The sequence below is a fragment of the Littorina saxatilis genome, linkage group LG1 (assembly GCF_037325665.1).
Source record: "Littorina saxatilis isolate snail1 linkage group LG1, US_GU_Lsax_2.0, whole genome shotgun sequence".
NCBI classification, from domain to species: Eukaryota; Metazoa; Mollusca; class Gastropoda; order Littorinimorpha; family Littorinidae; genus Littorina; species Littorina saxatilis.
In genome coordinates this window covers 54,049,386-54,076,139 of record NC_090245.1, presented here as the reverse complement: position 1 = coordinate 54,076,139, position 26,754 = coordinate 54,049,386, and the positions used below count along the sequence as shown (strand labels likewise).

Below are 26,754 nucleotides of genomic sequence, written 5' to 3'. Positions count from 1 at the left end.
CATGCAGGCTGATGTTTGCTGCTGCTTCCTTAGCTCCTCCTTCATCCTCATTCGCACCTCCGCTATTTTTTCTCTTGGTACTTCCAATAAACTATCTTCTCTAAAGTTTTCCGCAAGCAGGGTAGCAGCTCTTTTCCCAGTGTAGATCTTTCCATCTTCTTTCAGGAGTGTTGCTCTTGGTGTACACTGGTGGTCGTCATTTAGGGTCTTTATGAGCTTCCAGAGCTTCCCTGTGTCTCTCTCCATGTTCAGAGAGCTGGTTTTCTCATGCCAAGACTTGCGGATTTCCTTCGTCTTTCCTTCTTCAAATTCAGCTCTCGATTTGTTGTAGGCCGTTGTGTTTTCTGGGGTGGGGTCCTTTTCGAGTAGCTCTCTGGCTGATCTTAGCTTGTCATGGAGATCTTGCAGATCTTTGCTCCAGTATGGTTTGTAGTCTTTTCTTCTTCCTCTCGGTATACTCTGCTGTGCTGCCTGGAGTATGCAGTCAGAAATCCGCTTGACGTTGATGTTAATGTCCTGCGTAGAGTCGATGGTGGTTTCTTGGCAGAGTATGTCAGTCAGCCTTTCAAATTTCGCCCAGTTCGCCTTCTTGTAGTTCCAGCTAGGCTTTTTGCTCATGGGAGAGGCCTGTTCTTGCAGGGAGAGCTTCAGCAGGATGGGTAGATGGTCACTCCCTCCTAGCTGGTCTGCAACACTCCTGTCACAGATCTTATGGATGTCTTCAGTGGCTATGGCGAGGTCTGGGGTACTTGTCGTCTTCCAAGCTCGGGACAGACAGGTGGGCTTGTCGTCCGGCTTGTTGATGAGGATGAGATTTTCATCAATCATCCAGTCTTCAATCTGTTCTCCCCTGCAGTTGAGGTCTTGATATCCCCAGCTTGGGGAGTGGCCGTTAAAGTCACCAAGTATCAGTAGGTTGGATTGAGGCAGATGCAGAGTGTGTAGTTCCAGGTTTTTATCAGGTGGACAGTAAAAGTTGATGATTGTGAATTCTCTCCCTTGGAGGACCGCCTTTACTGCAAGAAATTCATTTTCTCCTGTAGATCTTCCAACCTCTATCGCAGGTATGTTGTTCCGGACGAGAGTGAGAATGCCTCCCTTGGAACGGTTGCTTCTGTCGTGTCGGAATAGCTCGTATCCTCTCATGGAGAATCGGTGAGCATCTGTCAGGTGTGTCTCCTGGATACAGATGATGTCGACTTGCTCCCGTCTGAGAAAATCCTGTAGCTCGGGTTTCTTCTTGCGAAGTCCCTCAGCGTTCCACTGTGCAAAGACAAGCGGATCAGCTGACTTATCCGGCTGACTGGGTTGACTGACTGATGCTTGGGGTTGCTGCCTTCTGTTGTCACTCTGAGTCGCTTCACCAGTAGCTGAGGCTGGGCCCCTTTGAGGCTGGGGACCCGGCGCTGTCTCCGCCTGGCGATCCGCGGGACGAGCACCATACCGTCGAATATCCGTTTGTATGGCCATGTTGGGTTTGATGCGTGCATGCCTGGTTTTCTCCTGTAGATGGGTGTCGGCACAGAAGGTCTGCCCGCTGTCCTCAGCCAACATGCTCCGTCTTCATGGCAGCTCAAATTTTTTATCGAGGTTCTCTCCTCTAGATCCGCCGTGTTTCGCCTAGGGGCTTTCGCTGCCTAGTTGATAGGGTCACCTCGTAGAGGATGTGGTCATAGACCACGCACGGTCGGTCTTGGGATAGGGAAACGTTATGCTAGTCCGGGGGGATTACGCCACAATGGCCACCTCGCGAAGACCCAGGGTCCTAGACTAGGGAGGTCCAAGGGGGAGCACCGGGAGGGCTACCCCTCTACCCGCACCTCCAACACAATCCCTTCCCCTGGTAGCTTCATCCCCAAGGAGGAAACAAAGCTACCTGCAACACCCCAAATGCAATACCGAAGTCCGGGCTTCGTCGAAGATTACTTGACCAAAATTTGAACCAATTTGGTTGAAAAATGAGGGCGTGACAGTGCCGCCTCAACTTTCACGAAAAGCCGGATATGACGTCATCAAAGACATTTATCAAAAAAATGAAAAAAACGTTTGGGGATTTCATACCCAGGAACTCTCATGTCAAATTTCATAAAGATCGGTCCAGTAGTTTAGTCTGAATCGCTCTACACACACACACACACACACACACACACACAGACAGACACACACACGCACATACACCACGACCCTCGTCTCGATTCCCCCCTCTACGTTAAAACATTTAGTCAAAACTTGACTAAATGTAAAAAAGTCTGGGGATATCATACTTAGGAACTCTCATGTAAAATTTCATAAAGATCGGTCCAGTAGTTTGGTCTGAATCGCTCTACACACACGCACAGACAGACACACACACACACAGACACACACACACACACACACACACACATACACACACACACACACACACACACACACACACACACACACACACACACACACACACACACACACACACATACACCACGACCCTCCTCTCGATTCCCCCTCTATGTTAAAACATTTAGTCAAAACTTGACTAAATGTAAAAAAGTACATTATCAGTGGGAAAGTTCTTGTCACATAATCCTGTTTGAAGTACTCCGTTGGATGAAAAACAGTACACTATCAGTGTGAAAGGTCTTGTCACAGAATCTTCTCCGAAATACTCTGTTGAATAAAAAACAGTACACTATCAGTGTGAAGGGTCTCCGAAATACAATGTGCTCCACTGAATGCAAAACAATACACTATCAGTGGGAATGGTTGCGTCACATCTGTATCCTCTCTGAATTATTCCATTGAATGAAAAACAATACAATGTCAGCGGAACACTCATTGCCGTACTCCAACACTTCGTATGAATTGCTTATAGTTACAGCCCTGAACTGGTTCTATACTACATTTATGCACGTACTAGACCAGTCTTTTTTTCTTCTCACAAACAAACAAATACAGACACACTAACAAATGAAGATGCCACATAATGCTTTCTTCAAGTTAGTCTTGATTTAGCCCATTAAACTAGGTTCACTATCATGCAAGCTAAACATGCGTGGTTTTATTCAGCACAGGAGGATTGTGGCTGTTTGCATCATTGTGTCGTGTAGCGTTTCTCTGCGCACTGGCTGCGTGACCTGCGTTCTCGTTCTGTTCCAACCTGTTGGCTGCATTGTTGTCTTTCGCCTTTCTGGGCCCAGAACCAGTCTGCTTAGCTTTGCAGCAGAAGAATATCTTCCGCATAACTGAGAAGAACTGCTTACGGAAACTGGCACAGAAGGCAAAGAAGATGAAGAATTTGAGGCTGTGAAAGCAGTAGATGGAGGCGTCTCGGACAGCTTTGACCAGCTCGAAGTTAGCTTGGAACTGGGCCAGCTGATCGCAAGGCACCTCTATGATGCCTTTCTGCATGAGGGCATTGAGCAGCTCCAAGGCGAAGGTGAAGGTCTTGACGATGATGAAGAACAGCACGACGATGAGCGAGGCATGCTTCAGCTGGTGCAGAGCCTGCAGGTCCAGGAAATACTTCCTGAGGATGGGCTCGTAGGACGCCTGCCCTTCTCGCCCCGATCTTAGCAGGCTGACCACGATGACGAAGAAGCAGACGGTGACCACCAGCAGGGGCAGGATGTGCTTGACGGTCATCTCGATGCTGGGCCAGATGACGTTGAGGAACTCCAAGGAGAACTCCTCGATGTACAGGCAGTCCTGCTCCACCAGCCCCCAGGTCCAGAAGAAGTTGAGGTTGAGGCAGACAAGGAGGATGGTGATGAGCAGGATGGTGGCCCGCGCCCGTTCCGTGGTGCAGCACTCGTAGGTCTTGAGCGGGAAGCGCACGGAGATGAGCAGCTCCACGCTGAGCGCCACCATCAGCCAGGGCCACATCTGCAGGAAGACGTTGAGCACGAACAGGTTGATCTTGCACATGGCGTCGGACGAGGTCATGATGATGAAGAAAGGGTTGATGCCGGCCACCTTGTCCAGCCACGGCCCTCCGCAGCGGATGTAGAGCACCACCAGCTCCACCACGCTCAGCACCGCCAGGTACAGGCAGCTGGACCATGCGTGGTTGCTGAGGTGTCGCAGCAGCAGCAGGGAGGCCACGTTACCCAGGGTGCCCAGGACCAGCAGCACGGGGTAGAGGAAGGTGGAGATGTGGCCGGCAGCCTGGTACTCCGGGTACAGCAGGAGGCTCTCCATACCGCACTCATCGTAGTAGTTGAAGAACGTGTCGTAGTAGTCGCTGAGGTTGCTCCCTGCCAGCAAAGACATGTTGTTGTTGCTGCTGCTGCCGCTGATGCTGTCGTTAGCACCGCCTGAAACACAGAGATGTTGCAGAAGTTGTTGAGGTTGTTACGAGCAAAGGACTTCTTGAATTATGGTTTATGCTATAAATATCGATTGTCACAGTCTAGCCGTCAGTCAAAAACACAAAGCATGCAAATAAAGACACAAGCAGCACGGACTTGTTACGAGCAAAGGACTTCTTGAATTATGGCTTATGCTATAAATATCGATTGTCACAGTCTAGCCGTCAGTCAAAAACACAAAGCATGCAAATAAAGACACAAGCAGCACGGACGCCAGCATTGCCTATCAGCGATTGTACAGACCCGCTTTCACTTTCCAGAAGAAGGGCTTTGGATGTGAGCGTACGTACCCCCAACAAAGTCACACGACGAAGAAAGACAAGAAAAACACATGTGTTGGCGATGATCTGGTCTCAATAACTAACTACACTTCTGGCTAAGAATCCACACGTGTGACGGAGCACGGAGACCTACAGAAAAGCGTCATACATGTTAAGCCAGGGAGTCCACCAGAACCAGAGAACATGCATACCTGGTTCTCTATTGTCAAGCATCATTACCAGAAGAGCAGAGTTTTAACTGTGAGATTTTTTCCTGGCAATCTTTTCCGTTTTACTCCCCCAGTAGTTCTTTTCTCTTCCCCTTCCCTCCCCTCTCCTCTCATCACCCACCCCCATCCATACCCCACACAGCGACAGACAGACATAATTATACTCTCGCACGTACACATGCACGCACGCCCCCCCCCCCACCCCCCCCCCCTCCTACACGCATACACCCCCCCCCCCCAGACAGACAGACACGTACACACACACACACACACACACACACACACACACACACACACACACGCACATCAAACCCCCCCTCCCACATACACACACATTATGGCGTTCTGAGTTTTGTCGCGCATAATTACAGCATATGATATGAGCAATTTTACCCAAACAGTAACAGCTGCAGACGGCACAATCATGTGCATGGTGTTAACAACTACGTTACGTAATTGTCCTACCCTTTGTTCTACAAGTGTTCTAATTTGTTATGCATCACAAAACATGGCGATTAACCATTTGCCTGGTGTACTTTCGGGGAGAGAGAGAGAGAGAGAGAGAGAGAGACAGACAGACAGACAGACAGACAGACAGACAGACAGACAGACAGACAGACAGACCATCTCTTCAAGTTTTGACTAAATGTTTTAACATAGAGGGAGAATCGAGACGAGGGTCGTGGTGTATGTGTGTGTCTGTGTCTGTGTGTCTGTGCGTGTGTGTGTGTAGAGCGATTCAGAGTAAACTACTGGACCGATCTTTATGAAATTTTACATGAGAGTTCCTAAGTATGATATCCCCAGACTTTTTTTCATTTTTTTTATAAATGTCTTTTATGACGTCATATCCGGCTTTTTGTAAAAGTTGAGGCGGCACTGTCACACCTTCATTTTTCAATCAAATTGATTGAAATTTTGGCCAAGCAATCTTCGACGAAGGCCGGACTTCGGTATTGCATTTCAGCATGGAGGCCTAAAAATTAATTGATGACTTTGGTCATTAAAAATCTGAAAATTGTAATTAACATTATTTGTTTTTATAAAACGATCCAAAATTACTTTTATTTTATTCTTCATCATGTTCTGATTCCAAAAACATATAAATATGTTATATTCGGATTAAAAACAAGCTCTGAAAATTAAAAATATAAAAATTATGATTAAAATTAAATTTCCGAAATCGTTTTAAAAACAATTTCATCTTATTCCTTGTCGGTTCCTGATTCCAAAAACATATAGATATGATATGTTTGGATTAAAAACACGCTCAGAAAGTTAAAACGAAGAGAGGTTTAGTAAAGCGTGCCATGCAGCACAGCGCAACCGCTACCGCGCTAAACAGGCTCGTCACTTTCACTACCTTTTGCACTAGCGGCGGACTACGGTCATTGTGAAAAAAATGCAGTGCGTTCAGTTTCATTCTGTGAGTTCCACAGCTTGACTAAATGTAGTAATTTCGCCTTACGCGACTTGTTATTTTATATAATTAACGTAATCGATGTTGTCAAGTAGGACGCAGAGGACTGGCGATTTAACCGCTGCACGCGAACGTTATTTGACCGTGGGTTTTAACAACCTCTCTTGTGTTTTTATAATCAGATTTTGCTAGTGTTTCAGCTTTAATTTCCCCAAACACCGGATTAGGATATTTATGGTTGCCAGAGCTGGAAATGAAAATCATTCGAATTTGCCCCCTTTTCCTCGGTGTTTGAGGCATTACTGTTTGTGTGTGTGTAAAGTGGAGGTTTCGCGTGAAATACTGAAAGGTTTCTCTGTAAAGGGAGTTTCCCATTTGGTGAAGGTTCCTTATTCTTCTTCTTCTTCTTGTCCTTGTTCTTCTTGTTTTTGTTTTTCTTGTTCTTGTTCTTCATGTTCTTGTTCTTCACACACACACACACACACACACACACACACACACACACACACACACACACACACAGACACAGACACACACACAGACACAGACACACACACAGACACACACACAGACACACACACACACACACACACACCACGACCCTCGTCTCGATTCCCTGTCTGTGTTAAAAAAAGAAAGGAGTGTCTGTGTGTGTTGGGGGGGGGGGGGGGGGATCTCAAGGGATAATGATTGATTTTTGGACAAGCTGCATTCTCTGAGTTTAATCAGCGTCTTTGTGTATATATACGTATGTGTTATGTATTCGTTTTGTGCACCTGAGCATCTCTTAAAACTCCCCCGGCGGGTTAGGGGGAAGAATTTACCCGATGCTCCCCAGCATGTCGTAAGAGGCGACTAACGGATTCTGTTTTCCTTTTACCCTTGTTAAGTGTTTCTTGTATAGAATATAGTCAATTTTTGTAAAGATTTTAGTCAAGCAGTATGTAAGAAATGTTTAAGTCCTTTGTACTGGAAACTTGCATTCTCCCAGTAAGGTAATATATTGTACTACGTTGCAAGCCCCTGGAGCAAATTTCTGATTAGTGCTTTTGTGAACAAGAAACAATTGACAAGTGGCTAGCTCTATCACATCTCCCCCTTTCCCCGTCGCGATATAACCTTCGTGGTTGAAAACGACGTTAAACACCAAATAAAGAAAGAAAGATTTCTTAAACAAGTAGGCATCTCTCTCTCTCTCTGTCTCTCTCTCTCTCTCTGTCTCCCTCTCTCTCTCTGTCTCTCTGTCTCTCTCTTTCTAGTCACCCTCTCTATGTGTTTCTCTCTCTGTCTCTCCCCCTCTATCTGTCTCTCTGTGTCTGTCTGTCTCTCTCTTTCTTTCTCTCTCTTTCTCTGTCTTACTGTATGTCTGTATTTGTGTCTCTGTCTGTCCGTCTCTCTTTCTCTCTAATTCTTGAATGTCTCAGTGTGTGTGGGGCAGCAATGGCTCACTTTCTTTTAATCAAAAAATCTTTTATTCGGCGTTCGTTACATTTTGTGAAACTGGAGCTTACTGTGTGATAAATCAACGTTCTAAAGATGAATCTCTGAGGCTAAAATAGGCTGTAAACACGCAACAAACAATCTGATTGAATTTCTCATGTTTCTAATCGGCGTAATTGCCCGTGCGTTCTCAAATGTCTTTTCCTTGTAATGATTGTGTCCCTTTCTGATGGTCTTTAGAAGGCGAAGGAACAAGTAATGCCTACTGCCACCGTGGAACCGTATTTGCATTGATTCAGGAGATAACGAATTGTGCAGTTATAATTTGTGGGAAAATATTTAACTTCACTTGACAGTTCTTGTGCTCTAAGATCTGACATGTAGGCGCGCTTTTTAGCAGTGCAATACTCACGATTTTCTCTTTACGCACGCACGCACACTTCTTTTGTTAGGCGGATTGTAAATACAGCGCCTCACGAAATAAGAAATAGACAGCCAGACTCACCCAAGTGATGCTCCCCTCCTCCTCTTTGTACCTGTACTTAATTCTGACAAAGACATTTCAAAAACGTTTTACCTACCGAGTTTCCGGACGTTTTGCTTACTCTTCCTGAATGGGAGCCCTGCTTCTTGGACACCAACACGGTTGTGCCAGCTCTGGCTTTCAACAGAAACGGTAAACAGAGGCCTTGTCTTTCACTGTTAATACCTGGTTTTTGCTTGTTGCGCATCATTACCAAAGGAGCAGAGTTGTCATGAGAACCTTTCCCCGCCATCCTTGTCTCCAGCCTCGCCCCCCCCCTCCCACACACATATATACCTACATCGTCTCGTATTACAGCAATAACCGTTTTACCGTGATCTTGCCACTTTTCCTCTGTCTGTCTGTTTGGTTGGCTGTGTGTGTGTCTGCCTCTCTTTTTGTCTATGTGAGAGAGAAAGACAGACACATGTTTTACAGAAGACCACCAGCTTTCTTCCCAGAGCAGAAATCCGAGTGTAAAAAGGCGATCGACAAGAAGAAGAAGAAGACAGAGACGCAGACAGAGATAGAGAGAGAGAAATAAATGTCCAACATTCCTCGTTTATTTTTTGGGTATATTATAGTATGGGGCAGTAGACAGGATAACAGAACGAGCGGAAACAGAACGGCGGCTGCATCTGTCATCCCTGCGCTGGAGGACAATATGTAGACGTTGCAACCACAGCTCCCTCGCACGCCCCCTGCTACCCCCACATCAATTCCTTTAGTTTCACTGTGTTTTTCGTAAGTAATCCCTCGACCTGGCAAACTTGGAACCTTTCGCTTCCAGACGATTATAGTTCCGTCCCAGGTTGACATTTAGCACGGGCACGTATCTCGCTGTGCGGGTGTGCCGTCGAGGTTACGGCCCGGCATTGTACCGGGGGCGAGCTTTCAGAGGCTTGTGGAGAACACATTGTTATCTACGGAATCTCTTGCCAAAAACAGGCCCCAAAATTAATGACGGTTTCACGTTGTCTTGCGGCTATTGCTTGTGTCGAATATTGCTTGTGTCATATAGAATGTAGCTTGTGTCACATATTCTATATTACGGCTTAATTTTTTTTGTAAATATATTTTTTGGGGAAAAACATGTTTAAATTAATTCGTAGAATAATTGATATGTCTCAACCGCGCATGCTGTTGTCTGATGCCGGACTTTCGTTGTTGTCAGTTTTAAACGTCATCGACAGTAAATCAGTCATGCAGATAGTAAGTCCTAACTTCAGGTTACGCATCGCAATGTCAAAACACAGAATGCACCGAGGACAAATACAGCCCGGAAGAAGCCACAAAGGGTTTGAGTCGGTTCCCGCACTGCGAATGGGACATACAGTTGCACGGAAATGTGCCATTAGAGTGAAATATAGTTAAAAGGAAAGACATAGTGAGAGTTTATCCCTGTTCTTCATCCCCGCCATCGTCCTGCTTACGCCATTCTCCAAGCAACGTTCTTTTGTAAGGAGAAAGTTGTGTTCAAAGTAAAAAAAAAAAATAATTCTGCGGTTTTTTTCTTCCCCATTTGAATTGAGTAAAGAACAGGTGCTGCATATTGCAACTAAATCCCAGACAAACAGATTTGGCGAGTCTAGTCTCAAGGGGCAAATGAACCATTGGGTCTCCGTCATTTTTTGGGGGAAAGGGAATTTTCAGATAAACGGCGTCATTTTACCGTTCTTTGGCGGCTTACTGTCTTGATTTTGACTTGCATACAAAATGAACTTGTTGTCCTTGTCTGGAATCCAACTTTTTTTATTTTATTTTTTGGTTAATGGCTTTGGTAAGGTTGTTTGCCTTTGTCGCTGCATCAAAGCTGTCTGGAATTCTGAATGATATACTGTTCCAACAAATCAGCATACAGCACAGTTTTAGATATTCAGTTTGGTCAGTTTGGTTATTAAAAACAAAGCAAGACTTACATGGGAATAAACATGTTTTTTTTAATATCACAGACAAAAGACGAGTTTCCACCTTTTCTTTACCAAGTAGTATATATATATATATATGGAAGACATTGATTTTGAGAATACGCAGTGAACCACGAAAAAAAACCTATCGGTATTCTAATGGCAATTTAAAATGGATAAAGCATTCTGTCCTGCGTCGATACAAAATTAACATAAGGAAAAACAATGTTAAGGTACAGATAAAACTGTATACAACGCGAAGGAGGAAAGAAACAGTGAAGACGCAAGCCACATTATCAAAATACAAATAAAAACAACAACAACACATGTATAAATCTCGAAGGGCTTTTTGCTGGGCAGTCATTTGCGCAGGTAATGGAAGCAGGCATCTGGAAGTCTGGCACTCGTCTGCCATAATTATCCTACGTTACAATTTCTGTGATCATGCTTGACGGTTTTTCTGAAATATCATTTAGTGTTCAGCCTCTTACACCCTCTCCCCTTACCCTCCCCAACCCCCCTCTTCCGCGCTTACAAGCAAATGTTGTGGAGCGCACCTGGTGTTAGTTGTTGAAATGCAGAAATAATAAAACCGTTTTTTCTTCTCCTGGGGATTCGATTAGAAGGCTCTAAGACTAGATTCTACGAAAACACTCAGAAATGGCTCAGCTCAAACCTCCTTCAATTTCAACACCAGGGTTGTGAATGTGGGAGAAAGAAAGCAGCAGAAGAAAGGAAAGAAGAAAACAAGGCCGAGAGAAAAAAGAAAAGAAAAGAGAGAACGAAAGACGATAACAATTAGAAAGAACCACCACTCTCAACTAAAATGTTAACCAAGGTAAAATCCTAGACAAGGAACTTAGTCGATAAATATCGACAGGGGGCCGACAAATGGTTTAAATGGGAAATGTGTGTATATGGGTGTGGGTTTGAAACAAACAAACAAACCAACCCATGTGAACCCCGGGCCGCAGGCCTTCGATGTAGTGATTAAAAAAAAAGGATGTTCTCAAATGGTTCAATTCTCATTTGGTCTGATTCTCAAATGGTACCGGTATACTCCCCCCCCCCCTGGCCGCAGGCCTAGGAGTAAAATTTTATAGACACTGACCTTCTTCCCAGGGGTCATTGACCCAGTTTTAGCTATGAGAGGTGGTTCGCCCAGAGGCTGTAGAGTATACTGGGGCGGTCTCTTTGATGTCTTGAGAGGAAACTTGGCCAGGGTAGTACATGCACCAGAACTGGTGGACACCAAGGACAAACATGAAATCGAAGCAGTTTGCTTTCAGAGGGAACGGTCGTCAGCAACTCAAACTTCTCTGTTTTCTTTTTTTTTTAAATCTGACTTTCTTTGTGGCCCCCTGACTCCGCCCCCCTCCCTCTGTAAGGACCCCCCTCCACAAGGACCGATTTTTGTCAACATTTTAAAGGTCGCTAGAGAGGGGTTCCACTGTATGACCTAACCGCTACTGGCAGACGGCCTCAATCTTCACGCGCAAAGACGAGATTAATAGGTGCTCGGTTTTGGTATTTTGAATTACATTACATTAAACCTTTGTTGGGTTTCATGGTCATGGCAACAGCCATAATAATATTACATGATGTATAATATCATATTTCAGCATATGTGAATTACATGTCATCATACTAAACTGTCATACATTTTTATTCCTACATTATTCTGATTGATCACAACCAAACCTACTATCATTGGACACATCCAAATGCAAGCGCCTGTTCTTGACAATTTAGATCAGTGCAATTTCCTGGGTCGGGCTTTGCCACAGACACTCACGGTTTGGCCTGTAGGTAAAATGTACAATGTATTTTCTGATTTGTGCACAAAAGCTTTTTTTCTTTTTTCTTTTTTTTAACATAACAATGTTTAATGTCACTGTATGTTTAAAAGACCATGGTCATATTTGTAAAAAAAATGTTAAATTAGAAAATAAATAACATTTTGGTTCATGATTTTTCCTACACCTGTGCTAAAAATAAGAAATAAAAATGTCGGGTATATAAGTCACTCAAATACAGCTAGGTATGAATGGCTCGGTTTGAGTTTGTTGCAGTTGACCCTGCACAAAGCGACATATCATGTTTTTGTTGAACAATTTTGACGTCACCCCTCCCATAGGGTGACGTATTTCACAACTTCCTGTGTTACACAAACTCTGTGATGACCAATTTTGACGTCACCCCTCCCATAGGGTGACGGATTTCACAACTTTCTACAGATGAACAATTTTGACGTCACCCCTCCCATAGGGTGACGGATGTCACAACTTCCTGTGTACACAAACTGATGACGTATTTCACAACAAAATGGCGCTGCCCATGGTCAACCTCGAAACTATCCGTATAGAATGGGGGCGTCCTCGCCCCCATAAAAAAGACATGGGTTTACAAAAGAACCCCCCCCCCCCCCCCCCCCCCGAAACGGTATATGTTTTCAGTAAACGCACGTGCATATAGCCTGCTGGGACGTGTACCTCAGAGACAGCAACAGTTTTGCAGCGCTGGTTCCGAGCCAACTCTACACTGTTTGTTCAGGGGGATGCACCCCTCGGTGCCGTTGCTTTCTGTTCTTCTCCCTCTCTGCTCTTGTAAATGTCACCACTTCCGTTCTACGTTCCTTTCTACATAATGCTGCTTTGGGCCCTCCTGCGCCGTTCTCACAACAAACCATACACTCCATTGTCAAAGCGGATCTGAATATCGCTTTTGTTTGTGTATATCATGCGTGACACAGTGTTTGTGTATTTGGTAAACACGCAGTAAACACAATCCGAGTGGTAGTGGGGTTTTGAACGTGTTTATGTCATTGCGCAATCCTGTTATTGGAGTGATAAGGTCTATTTATCTTGGCCCCAATTGTTTACACCTCGCAATCGTGTATTTCACAATTTAATGACGAGGGACTGATTGATTAGCATCATCAGTTCTGAGGAGAGAAAAACAATGTAAAGGGAAACAGACAGAAATGGAAGGGGGCGAATATGATGTGAAAAGAAAGAAAAATACACATAAAACAGAAAAGAAATATACACCTCTATCCATATCGTAATTTCCATACGCTGGTGTCCTTGCTGCATAATGATCTTTTTTGTTTTATGCGAATTTGTTCTCATATCTTCAAAACACATCGTCGCCTTTTTTGAAAAGCGCGTTTTCTACCGTATCATCATAGAAGTATGCAGAAATCCCCCTATACTGATAGTCCCACGGCTTCATTGATCCAGTCTTCCATTAACTAATCTTATCCTGGCCGTAACTTAACCCTTGATTCAGTTTCCATTAACTAATCTAGTTTCCATTAACTAATCTAATCCTAACCGTAACCGAACAATTGATTACGTTTTCTATTAGCTAATCTTTTCCTGATCATTACCTAACCCTTGATCAAGTTTCCATTAACTAATCTTTTTCTGATCGTAACCTAACTCCTGATTCAATCTTTCATTAACTAATCTTATCCTGATCGTGACCTGACCCTTTACTGAATCTTCCATTAGCTACTCTTTTTTCTGATCGTTACCTAATCCCTGATCAAGTTTTCCATTAACTAATCTTATCCTGACCCTTGATCCAGTTTCCATTATTTGTTGCTCAAGTTGCCACACAAGTACAGAATGTAGGATACACGGAATGAGACATGGCATGCTGTGTGATACCAGGTTTACACTCGTTTTCTTCTTCTTCTTCGAATATTTAAAAGCTCACAATCGCTTGCATTTCAATATTTATTAAACAAACAACTCGTGTAAACCTGGTATCATACAGCAAGCCAAATAGTATTCTATATTTCTTCATATTATTCGTTAGCTGCCTCGTGCGTATTCCAACACCAGCTGAGCACCATGACGCTTGTTTTGTCAGCACCTCTATTATTTCGTTACTTAGCATCCATAGTTTCAGAAAAGTAAAGGCATCAGATGGTGTCCTTTAGTTTCAAGTTTCAGGGAAAGGCGGATGAGGAGAATTATATCAATCAGGTAACATTACACCGACTCAAAAGTACGCACGCATGCGCTCACACACGCACACAAATAACAATGAAAAGTACTTGCCCGAAATTTATGTATGTGTGAGAATATAAAGCGTAATATTATCAGGAAAATTGCTTATCAGGAAGACATAAAGCTGTCATTAAAATTGTTTTTGCTTTGTTGTAGAGGGCAGTGGCAGGAATTTTACGTGCATGTTTTTCTTGAAACCTGATATAATACGTGAAATGGGGCGCTAGTGCGTTCGTCATCAATGCTTGCAGTATTCGCACGGAAAACCCCCCAAATGTCTAATTATAGTCTTCAACCAGCACAAAATCGGGTTGTGTCTACGGGATAATAAATGCAGAAAATCAAAGTATGATAAAAAAGACCCACTAGTTAGCATTATCATATTCATCGCTGAAAATAAGAGCAGGTTAAAGAGACTTACTGGTCAGAATTAGATCGTATCCATATCACACTGAGAATTCCTTTCTGAACTCTGGGCAATACAAATTGTCGTTCCTGCGTCCGCAGCCGCACTGCAACACTAATGGTCCGGCTGCTGTACAACAAAGAGTGAGATAGCCTACAGTCGTTTAGCAGTAGACAACTTCTCGTTAGCGCAGTCAGGACCGTAAAGTCTAGACTGATCTTGTTACTGTGCTGTCATTATGGGGGCGAGGACGCCCCCATTCTATACGGATAGTTTCGAGGTTGACCATGGGCAGCGCCATTTTGTTGTGAAATACGTCATCAGTTTGTGTACACAGGAAGTTGTGACATCCGTCACCCTATGGGAGGGGTGACGTCAAAATTGTTCATCTGTAGAAAGTTGTGAAATCCGTCACCCTATGGGAGGGGTGACGTCAAAATTGGTCATCACAGAGTTTGTGTAACACAGGAAGTTGTGAAATACGTCACCCTATGGGAGGGGTGACGTCAAAATTGTTCAACAAAAACATGATATGTCGCATTGTGCAGGGTCAACTGCAACAAACTCAAACCGAGCCATTCATACCTAGCTGTATTTGAGTGACTTATATACCCGACATTTTTATTTCTTATTTTTAGCACAGGTGTAGGAAAAATCATGAACCAAAATGTTATTTATTTTCTAATTTAACATTTTTTTTACAAATATGACCATGGTCTTTTAAACATACAGTGACATTAAACATTGTTATGTTAAAAAAAAGAAAAAAGAAAAAAAGCTTTTGTGCACAAATCAGAAAATACATTGTACATTTTACCTACAGGCCAAACCGTGAGTGTCTGTGGCAAAGCCCGACCCAGGAAATTGCACTGATTTTATATTTAGATCAGAGAGAAATTGTCAAGAACAGGCGCTTGCATTTGGATGTGTCCAATGATAGTAGGTTTGGTTGTGATCAATCAGAATAATGTAGGAATAAAAATGTATGACAGTTTAGTATGATGACATGTAATTCACATATGCTGAAATATGATATTATACATCATGTAATATTATTATGGCTGTTGCCATGACCATGAAACCCAACAAAGGTTTAATGTAATGTAATTCAAAATACCAAAACCGAGCACCTATTAATCTCGTCTTTGCGCGTGAAGATTGAGGCCGTCTGCCAGTAGCGGTTAGGTCATACAGTGGAACCCCTCTCTAGCGACCTTTAAAATGTTGACAAAAATCGGTCCTTGTGGAGGGGGGTCCTTACAGAGGGAGGGGGGCGGAGTCAGGGGGCCACAAAGAAAGTCAGATTTAAAAAAAAAAAGAAAACAGAGAAGTTTGAGTTGCTGACGACCGTTCTCTCTGAAAGCAAACTGCTTCGATTTCATGTTTGTCCTTGGTGTCCACCAGTTCTGGTGCATGTACTACCCTGGCCAAGTTTCCTCTCAAGACATCAAAGAGACCGCCCCAGTATACTCTACAGCCTCTGGGCGAACCACCTCTCATAGCTAAAACTGGGTCAATGACCCCTGGGAAGAAGGTCAGTGTCTATAAAAATTTTACTCCTAGGCCTGCGGCCAGGGGGGGGAGGGGAGTATACCGGTACCATTTGAGAATCAGACCAAATGAGAATTGAACCATTTGAGAACATCCTTTTTTTTCAATCACTACATCGAAGGCCTGCGGCCCGGGGTTCACATGGGTTGGTTTGTTTGTTTGTTTCAAACCCACACCCATATACACACATTTCCCATTTAAACCATTTGTCGGCCCCCTGTCGATATTTATCGACTAAGTTCCTTGTAAAACAAATGCATTTGTAAAATGCTCGATGATGCCTCATCGTTGTGTACTTTATTACTAGAGCAACACGAACTGATTTTGCATTTTAATGCATTGTGTATGCATAGCAGCTTGCGAACGCCGGCTGTGCCAGGATAGATTGGCCTTTCCAATCATTGGGAGTTGGTTGGATTCAACTCAAGAGGTGACTTTGAACATGTCACGCCGGACGAGACACTGCTTTGTAGCGTGCAATTGGCAGCGCATACATCATTGGACGTCACTAGCAACACAATGGGAGTCGAATTCAACCTCGTAAAGAAATAAGACAGATGATGCGTATTCATTCGATCGCAAAAGCAAAACGCGCGAATCACGGCGACTGAAACTTACGGGTAGTCAGGAAGGATAGTTTAGGTTCACGTTCATGTTTGAAACACAGCAGTGCTTTTTTTTGGTGCTATTGTTTTATATGCGAAGCGGCTTAATTATAAATCACACATCGTCAAATCACTGGGGAGGGTCCGTTTTCGTTTACGCTTATTTCCCGCTCGTCACTTTCAATTTGTTTCAATGGGGAGCTTTCTCTTCATGCCTCTTGAGCCCAGCGTAAGAAAACGGTTCAGTGTTTGATAGGGTTTTCTTGGAATCCCATTGTGGATAAACAATAGAAGAATAAGGTTCAAGTTGGAATCCCATTGTGGATAAACCATAGAAGAATAAGGTTCAAGTTGGAATCCCATTGTGGATAAACAATAGAAGAATAAGGTTCAAGTTCGAATCCCATTGTGGATAAACAATAGAAGAATAAGGTTCAAGTTGGAATCCCATTGTGCATAAACAATAGAAGAATAAGGTTCAAGTTGGAATCCCATTGTGGATAAACAATAGAAGAATAAGGTTCAAGTTGTTGGAATCCCATTGTGGATAAACAATAGAAGAATAAGGTTCAAGTTGGAATCCCATTGTGGATAAACAATAGAAGAATAAGGTTCAAGTTGTTGGAATCCCATTGTGGATAAACAATAGAAGAATAAGGTTCAAGTTGGAATCCCATTGTGGATAAACAATAGAAGAATAAGGTTCAAGTTGTTGGAATCCCATTGTGGATAAACAATAGAAGAATAAGGTTCAAGTTGTTGGAATCCCATTGTGGATAAACAATAGAAGAATAAGGTTCAAGTTCGAATCCCATTGTGGATAAACAATAGAAGAAGAATGTTCAAGAAAAAAATAACAAAAAGAAGAAGGGTGTACGTGCATGCGTGCGTGCGTACGTACGTACGAGAGTGTGTGCGTGCGTGTGCGTGCGTGCGCGCGCGCGCGTGTATGTGTGTGTGTGTGTGTGTGTGTGTGTGTGTGTGTGAGTACAGGCATGCGCGCAAGCACATGTGTATGACTTCGGAGGGTGTTGTGTATTTCAAACACATACCTCGAGTACTTACACGCATGCTGGGGAACAAGAGAGCTTGTTGATTCAGAGATAAGACCTCCACTCCAGAAGACAAATAGCCCCACAACGCAGAACGCTATCACTCAAAGACAAAGGAGATGTGTCTGATTTGTTTCTCCTTGCAGATAACATTACAATTCTGTCAGTGAACGTCGAATAAAGCAGATGTATTTGAGGTAAAGCTTCCCATACCCCCCAAACACACACACACACACACTCATACCCACACGCCCCTTTTCTCTGTAAAGTTCTTTGTTTTTCTTCCGAGCACAGCGCTTGTTTCAGACTGCAGGGCTTTGGTTTGTTTTCTGTTTTTTTAATGCCTTGTAGCTTTACACAACGTTGATTCTATTATTTGTTTCTGAGGGTTTTTCAGATTCTTTCTTTCTTTATTTGGTGTTTAACGTCGTTTTCAACCACGAAGGTTATATCGCGACGGGTTTTTCAGATTGGGTGCAACATTTTAAAAGTCTGTTTATTTAACCCGTGATATGTTGGAGGGAATGAGCTAACGTATACCAGAAGAAAACAATACAAACAACAGTAAGAAACAAGCGTCACTGATATTCGTTTTTGTTTATTTCTTTGTCCATAACTTTTTGTTTGTCGAGACAGCCTGGGTTGTGGATGGGGATGGAGGGGTGATGATTGGCAGTGTGTATATGTGTGTTGAATGTAGCGTAAAATACACTCGAGAAGCATTCATAACCTTTATGCATATGGCGAAATTATCCTCCTATTCGCTTGACGAGAGTCATGGCAGTTAATTGCATTGCCATTTTAGATAGAAGGCACTCCATTGTAGTTATGTGTTCATGCGCATTTCTGTAATGCGCACAAACGACTCACGGGTCGCTCAAAGCGAAAATAAACAAGTAAGCAAACAAACAAAGAGAGACTGATTTGGGGTGAATTTTTTTTAGGTGAATTAAATGTCCATACTCCTTGGCTCAAAAGTTGTTGAATTAAAGGAGAAGGCATATTTACTTTAATAAAGTACGCATCACCAGGATGACAGTTAATTTAGTTTTTAAACTTGAGAAAAAATCCGTTGCTCTCTAGCGTTTAGAGTTTTGATTCCTAAGGGTAGAAACGAATGGCAAGAGTTGTATTTGTGGTTGCACCTTCATAGGTTTTTCACGTGTGGGTATTATTATTCCAAGCGAAGGCCAAGTTTCATTTCTCTGACAAAAGGTTATTATTGACGACGAAGCTCATGTGTGGGTGTATTTATTCCAAGCGAAAGCCAGGTTTCATATTACTGACAAAAGGTTATTACTGACGACGACGCTTGCCTTTGGATCTTCGTGATTTGACGATGTTTTTATCTTCTGTCTGCCTTCCCTGTCTCTTTGCCTTGACTTCTAGATTGCTTCCATTCCTTTCAGACGTCCTTTTCATTGTGTTTGTTTTATGTGCTAATCCGTTGAATATCCAGTTTCTTCGCCTTTGCTTTCTCTCTCTATTTCGTCTTCTCCTATCCTTCTAAGGAACGCAAAGCTGCTCTCATTCGGTTTCCCATTTTCTCTGAAGCTGTAGAATCTTTTTTTTTCTCCCATGGAAGCCAAAGAGAGAAAGTTTAATCAAAACGCAGCCACGTTTGCTCTCATGCAAACATTTCTCTGACGGCTTGCCATTATTCCCCAAAGAAATAGGCTAACAGACAGGAAAAAATGTGGAGCGACAAGAGTAGTCCACAGGGACGTCCACTTGGGGCCGTGCAACACGTAGTTAGTACGTTACTCATGTTAAGGGAGAACACTTATTGCAGTTTTAAGGCCTTTTAATGGGTGCCTTTGGAAAAGAATAGTGTATTTTATGTTTGGATATGGCTCGCAAGTTTTATGCCGAACGGTACGTTGTTTTGCTCCTCTATTCTCCTTGAGATGTGAGAGAGAGAGAGAGAGAGAGAGAGAGAGAGAGAGAGAGAGGGAGAGAGGGAGAGGGAGAGAGAGAGAGAGAGAGAGAGAGAGAGAGAGTTGCAAAACTTTACAAGCGGAGTCAAGATAGTTCCGGTACAAAAAGGTGCAGTAAATGACGATATAACGTGCATCGAAAGCCAAATTAACCAGACAGCGAAACAACCGGCTAGAAACTAGAAAGACATAGAGGCAGACAGACATAGGCAGAAGCACGCACTGAAAATAACAGAAAAAAACAATGTCTAATCAATCTTTGTGACAAGGGTCCATTAGGTAGGCGAATGGAAAATGGATTCCTCCAATACTCAGACAAAGAACTACAATGTCTTCTTTTTTGTGCTAATGTGTTGTTGTCAATCACACAAGAAAACCCCAACAAAAAGGCAAGGAATCTTACGCTGGAGTTCGTCCCACCCCTCTCCAAAATACATTTTCTTTTAGCCATTGTTGTCGCGCTCCCTGTTGCAAGTCCTGTTCCCTTGGGTAGTAAAAGCTACAAGGTCTTGCTTGGTGTGTAATCCAAATTGACAGGACCCTCGTGTTCTGTACAGGCAAAAAGTTGCGAAAGTTTCTTGAGAGGATACAAAATTATAGGACTGCTTACACGGAAGTAAGCCTCGAGGAGACGTGCGTAAAAAGGCAATATTAGCCGTATTCTGGCTGGTTCATAAGTTTCTCTTGTTTCAGGCTTGTAATGGTCAAAATGTGCAAACCTCAGCAACCAAACAGAAACAAACCAACAATGCCATGTGTGATTTTAAAGCTAGGGTTGCAAGGGAACACTCGTCGGCGGCAATGTTGATCAATTAAAATATAATTATATTGAGTACTTCGTTAAACTCTCCCACCTGGTTGTTACGGTTTCAAACTTGTATGCCCTGGCAACAACAAATATTGCTTTTATTTTATTCATTTATTTTGGAATAATTCCAACGTCTTATTGTCATGTACTGTACATGGACAAATTGTTTAGAATACACTTTTTTTGTAAAACTGTATCATTTGTTGAAAGAGAAGATGAAAATCACCATAGTCAATAAGCAAAAGTTTCCCCATCCAACGATATTTGCGAATATATTGGGTCATGATATATTGGGCCTGCAATAACGGAGTCCCTCCGTTCCCATGATAAAAGTAAATGCAGAAAGTTCACACGCTCATATTTAGCTAGCTTACATAATACTGGTGAGTGATGTCAAAGAACATTTCCTGTTGCGACATGTTTACCTGGATAAAATGTCAAATACACTCTGGTCTCTGCTCTAGCCAGATGTGGAGGCCTAGCTAGCTCGATCTTTAAAAACAATGGGAAGGAGGTCATCGACAAATAAATGATTGACCTTCAGTTTACCTACTTCTGCCAAGCGTGACTGAGCGAAGGGACTGGGGACAATTTTTGGAGGCGACGTTTCACTCCAGGGAGCCACTTCTGTCTAGTCACAACACTGCAGGAATAACATGCACGCACGCACGCACTCACACCCACACACACACACGCACGCAGGAACGCACGCACGCACGCACGCACGCACGTACGGACGCACGCACGTACACACGCACGAACGCACGCACGCACGCACGCGCACACGCACACACACACACACACACACACACACGGGAACGAGAGAGAGAGAGAGAGAGAGAGAGAGAGAGAGAGAGAGAGAGAGAGAGAGAGAGAGAGAGAGAGAGAGAGAGAGAGAGAGAGAGAGAGAGAGAGAGGGGGGGGGGGGGGGGGGGCAAGAGGAAGGAACCATAGACATTGAGAAAATACAGGGTAGTCCAAAACGTAAATTTTTTTAATATTTCTCCCGATTTGTGTGTGTGTGAGCCATTTTTCATTTAATATTCAGTCGAAGTACAGACGAGACCCTGAAATTTCTGAGGATGACATTGATGAATGTACTGCGAGTAAGGAATCCCAAATGGTCCACGCATATCTTTTTACATTTAGTCAAGTTTTGACTAAATGTTTAAACATAGAGGGGGAATCGAGACGAGGGTCGTGGTGTGTGTGTGTGTGTGTCTGTGTGTCTGTGTGTGTGTGTGTCTGTGTGTGTGTGTGTGTCTGTGTGTGCGTGTAGAGCGATTCAGACTAAACTACTGGACCGATCTTTATGAAATTTGACATGAGAGTTCCTGGGTATGATATCCCCAGACGTTTCTTTCATTTTTTGGATAAATGTCTTTGATGACGTCATATCCGGCTTTTTGTAAAAGTTGAAGCGGCACTGTCACACCCTCATTTTTCAATCAAATTGATTGAAATGTTTGTAAAGCAATCTTCGACGAAGGCCGGACTTTGGTATTGTATTTCAGCTTGGTGGCTTAAAATTTAATTGATGACTTTGGTCATTAAAAATCTGAAAATTGTAATTAAAAAAACATTTTTTATAAAACGATCCAAATTTACGTTTATCTTATTCTTCATCATTTTCTGATTCCAAAAACATAAATATGTTATTATTGGATTAAAAACAAGCTCTGAAAATTAAAAATATAAAAATAATGATTAAAATAAAATTTCCGATATCGATTTAAAAACAATTTCATCTTATTCCTTGTCGGTTCCTGATTCCAAAAACATATAGATATGATATGTTTGGATTAAAAACACGATCAGAAAGTTAAAACGAAGAGAGGTTCAGAAAAGCGTGCTATGCAGCACAGCGAAACCACTACCGCGCTAAACAGGCTCGTCAGTTTCACTGCGTTTTGCACGAGCGGCGGACTGCGGTCATTGTGAAAAAATGCAGTACTTTCAGTTTCATTCTGTGAGTTCCACAGCTTGACTAAATGTAGTAATTTCGCCTTACGCGACTTGTTTGTTTTTGTGGAAAGGACTTTACTAGTGGGCTTGTGTCGTAGCAAGATACAAACTAATCGAAATGTTAACAGATTGCGGACTTGATGCGAGTTTGTTCTAAACTGGAGTTCATGCAAGTCTTGTAACAATCCCGAAACCATGAGGACGAGGTTGATTGATGGAATCTTTAAGTTTTATTGATTTGTGATATATTAAACGGACATAGCAAGCACGTTGGGTCTTGTCAGGGCTATCGGGCACTTTTATTCTTTCTTTCTTTAAAATAAAACATCGACTCAGGTTCAAGAGTCTGTGTTTGTCAAGGCATGGCCACAGTCTTGGCAATCCTCTAAGAGTTTATTTAGCTACGAACTTGCCACTATGCAGTGTCTGGAACATTCGATCAGAACAAGTCTCTTCCTACTTGAAACCTACCCAGAACTGTTGTGGCATAGGAAATGGACGTCTATCGCTGGAACATGCTTGAGCTTCTGCGCGTTGTGAGCGATATGAGGTGCCGTAAACCGTGTTTCGTCCTGTTTACACTTCCCCGTAATCGGCACTGACAATACATGGAGGTAGGTAAACTTTCATGGAACACGCACTTCATTACGAACCTTTTCACGTTTCATTTTAGCAAGAAGCTCTGTGTGTGTGTGTGTGTGTGTGTGTGTGTGTGTGTGTGTGTGTGTGTGTGTGTGTGTGTGTGTGTGTGTGTGTGTGTGTGTGTGTGTGTGTATGTGCGTATATGTCTCTGTGTGTGTGTGTGTGCGCATATGTGTGTGTGTGTGTGTGTGTGTGTGTGTGTGTTGTATTGAGTGCGAACGTGATTGCAGGCATGCGTGTGTGTGTGTGTGTGTGTGTGTGTGTGTGCGCGCGTGTGTGTGTGTGTGTGTGTGTGTGTGTGTGTGTTGTATTGAGTGCGAACGTGATTGCAGGCTTGCGCCGCGCGTGTGTGTGCGAGTCGACTTTTTTTTCCTTTGTTTTATATTGACATACATGTACATTTCAATGTTCTATCATGCATTATGTATTCGTATAGGTAATGTTGTAATTAGTAATACTGTATGATTGCGATTGACAATTGTCCTTTTATTGTCTTTATTTTTTATGTCTTAGTTCAGCAGGGACAGATTGTAAGACTAGGCGTGAGCCTAAAATCTCCATCCTTGAGTAATAAAGTTCGTTCGTTCGTTCTCTCTCTCTCTCTCTCTCTCTCTCTCTCTCTCTCTCTCTCTCTCTCTCTCTCTCTCTCTCTCTCTCTCTCTCTCTCTCTCTCTCTCTCTCTCTCTCTCTCTCTCTAGTCTCTCTCTCTTTCTCTTTTTGTGAGTGTGCGTGCGTGCGTTTGCAGGAAACTGTTACGATCAAGAGTCAGCCCGGACTAGTAAAGCTGCTGTATATTGCTGTATACAGCACCACAAATCTACTGTTTTTGTTTAGTGTACTGTACAACAGAAGAAAAAAAACATATCTAACAAACAACAAAAGAAAACATGCAACAATAATGTTCAACAACATAAAAAAAAAGAGAGAAAGGAAAGTCTGACGCCATCTTTGGGGAATTGTCAGTGATTCCGAGCATTTATCAAGAGGCCTCACGGCTGTCGTTCCTGTTTTGTGGGAGTGTGATGATGTAGTGTGGTGTTTTAGTCCATCGTGACTTGCACAGCATGGCTCAGGCATCCCCAAGGTGGGCTGCTGCTTCTCTTGACTGAGAACTGTGGTAGCCCAGACGGTTCAGTGTCATTCTGATGGTGTCCTCTGGGACCCTGAATCCGTTTATAGCGGTGACTTTTTTTGTGTGTGGTCTCATTTCCATTGGTTCAACGCGTTTTCCTTTTTGTCGCCTACATCTGTCTTTTAGGTTGTGGAAAAAAAATGGGCTTTGACGATTTGTACTTGATGACATCGAAACCAGACAGAAATACCATCCCACCCTCTTTTGGTCTCCATTCTTTATCTTTTATGCTTGGAAAATCTTTCTCAATATTCTTTGAAATGAATGACGAAAAGCATCTGATATCTATGTGGAAGATGCCAAGCGTATTCGATGTCCATGCAGTACTTGAAGAACGGCAACGTTGATCTGAAAATGTCTGAAAATGAAATTTAGCCCCCTGGCACCCAAGTACTTCTTCCAGAAATACATGCACGTTTGTAGGTCAGCATTTGGTAATATTTTAATGGACAATAAAGTGCTGTTATTGTTATTGTTATTGTTATGTGTTGCCAAAAACCTGTAACCAGGAAAAACTGTTATGTCTTTTATGAACTCCAAATCGAGGAACTGTATTTGATGACAATCTACTGAAACAGCCAGAACTAATAAGTGTCGGACATTTTAGGGACATGTGCTAGCGATTTCATCCAAGTAAGATGTAAGTTTACAGTATTGCACTAAGGCCTGGACATTTGGGCCCTTTATCCGTGTCTGCCCCACCTAAGCGTGAAATCTAAGTGCAGGGAACCGACCATTCGACCGCGCAATATTTCATAAACCTGTACGTGATAACATTTTGTGATTTTGTCATTTCCGTCAAAGTTCTTTACGTGTAATAGCCTTGAAGGGAAATTTTGTGAATTGCCAAATGTTGGCGAAATAGTGTCTTATTTTACAGTTGACTGCTCACTTAACCGACAAGTTGGGGCGGGGACAGTGCGGGTAAATTAGCCTTGAGGGAGCTTGAGAGAGAGACACAGACAGACAGACAGACAGACAGACAGAGGAAATAGAGAGAGAGAGAGTCAGAGAGATATATAGAGAGAGACAGAGACACATACATACATACAGACAGACAGACAGACAGACAGACAGACAGACAGACAGACAGAGGAAATAGAGAGTGTCAGAGAGATATAGAGAGAGAGACTGACAGACAGACAGACAGACAGACAGACAGACAGACAGACAGACAGACAGACAGACAGACAGACAGACAGACAGAGGAGAGAGAGAGAGAGCATATTCTGACATACCTGGCAGAACTGTTTTGCCTTGCATCCTTGCCGCTGAACTGTTCTGTACCCCGTATAGAGCCATACTCAAGGCCGTTAGCTCACAACTCACACGGACTCAAATGGTACGCCGTACACTGAGTCAAAGCGGGCAATTGAGTTAAGTAAAAGAGGTCCTCTAAAATATCTCATGTCAAAGCTGACAGCTGCTTGTGCCGAATGGAGAAGGTCTGACAACCACTCGGTTCAGTGCCAAGGTTTTAGTTGTGGTTTTTTTTTCAATCCACGGGCTGCTTGATGGCGTGTTGTCTTTCCGAAATGGTCGATTGCAAATTTGCAGGACACTGCAAATACCAAAATCAATTGTCCCGAAGAGCGAGGCTAATGATCGGTCACCTACTTTTACTCAGCTAAAAAGTTCTGTGATCCAAGTTGCCAACAGAGATGCTGACAAGCTGACAACAGCTATATAGTTTAGGTACTCACTTTTTGAATTCATGTTCTTTTAGAGCGACTGAAAGGAACCAGTAACATCTACAACTTATCGGGCTGCAGCAGCAACCACAAGTCCAACCCAAGTCTCTCTGCCGATCGACTTAAACACCGCACAAGAACCGCTTAAATAACTGAAGTCCACCTGCTCTTGTCGTCTCATTTACACCAAAGGTCAACAACAAACTTAATGTGAAGCCCGCACTGCCTTGCAAAGTGGCTTTGCCAAATAAACGGAGTTAATTGCCTGTCGAACTACCGTGAATATATATATGAAGTCTTATATCGCGCGCGTATCTCCAGACTCGGACTCAAGGCGCAGGGATCTCTTTATGCCGTGTGAGATGGAATTTGTTACACAATACATCACGCATTCACATCGACCAGCAGATCGCAGCCATTTCGGCGCATATCCTACTTTTCACGGCCTATTATTCCAAGTCACACGGGTATTTTGGTGGACATTTTTTATCTATGCCTATACAATTTTGCCAGGAAAGACCCTTTTGTCAATCGTGGGATCTTTAACGTGCACACCCCAATGTAGTGTACACGAAGGGACCTCGGTTTTTCGTCTCATCCGAAAGACTAGCACTTGAACCCACCACCTAGGTTAGGAAAGGGGGGAGAAAATTGCTAACGCCCTGACCCAGGGTCGAACTCGCAACCTCTCGCTTCCGAGCGCAAGTGCGTTACCACTCGGCCACCCAGTGGGAATGTGGGAATTGTTGCTTACGAGCGCAAAAGCAAAATGAGTCAAGTTCCCATAACGAAAGAAAAACCAACAACAAGCTTAAATAAA

The 26,754-nt window shown here is 43.1% G+C and overlaps 2 protein-coding genes across 2 annotated transcripts in view; one reads left to right on the top strand and one right to left on the bottom strand.

The window, feature by feature from the left end:
• The window catches only part of LOC138974041 (RAB11-binding protein RELCH homolog), a 140,443-nt gene that overhangs the window by 45,016 nt on the left and 68,673 nt on the right, over positions 1-26,754 (top strand). The window lies entirely within an intron of this gene.
• Positions 1,367-26,625, bottom strand: LOC138974017 (cysteinyl leukotriene receptor 1-like). The gene is made up of 2 exons (XM_070346716.1): positions 25,482-26,625; positions 1,367-4,292 (listed from the first exon to the last, which is right to left on the bottom strand). The coding sequence occupies exons 1-2, from the start codon at positions 25,543-25,545 to the stop codon at positions 3,022-3,024; spliced, it is 1,335 nt and encodes a 444-aa protein (XP_070202817.1). The 5' UTR covers positions 25,546-26,625; the 3' UTR covers positions 1,367-3,021.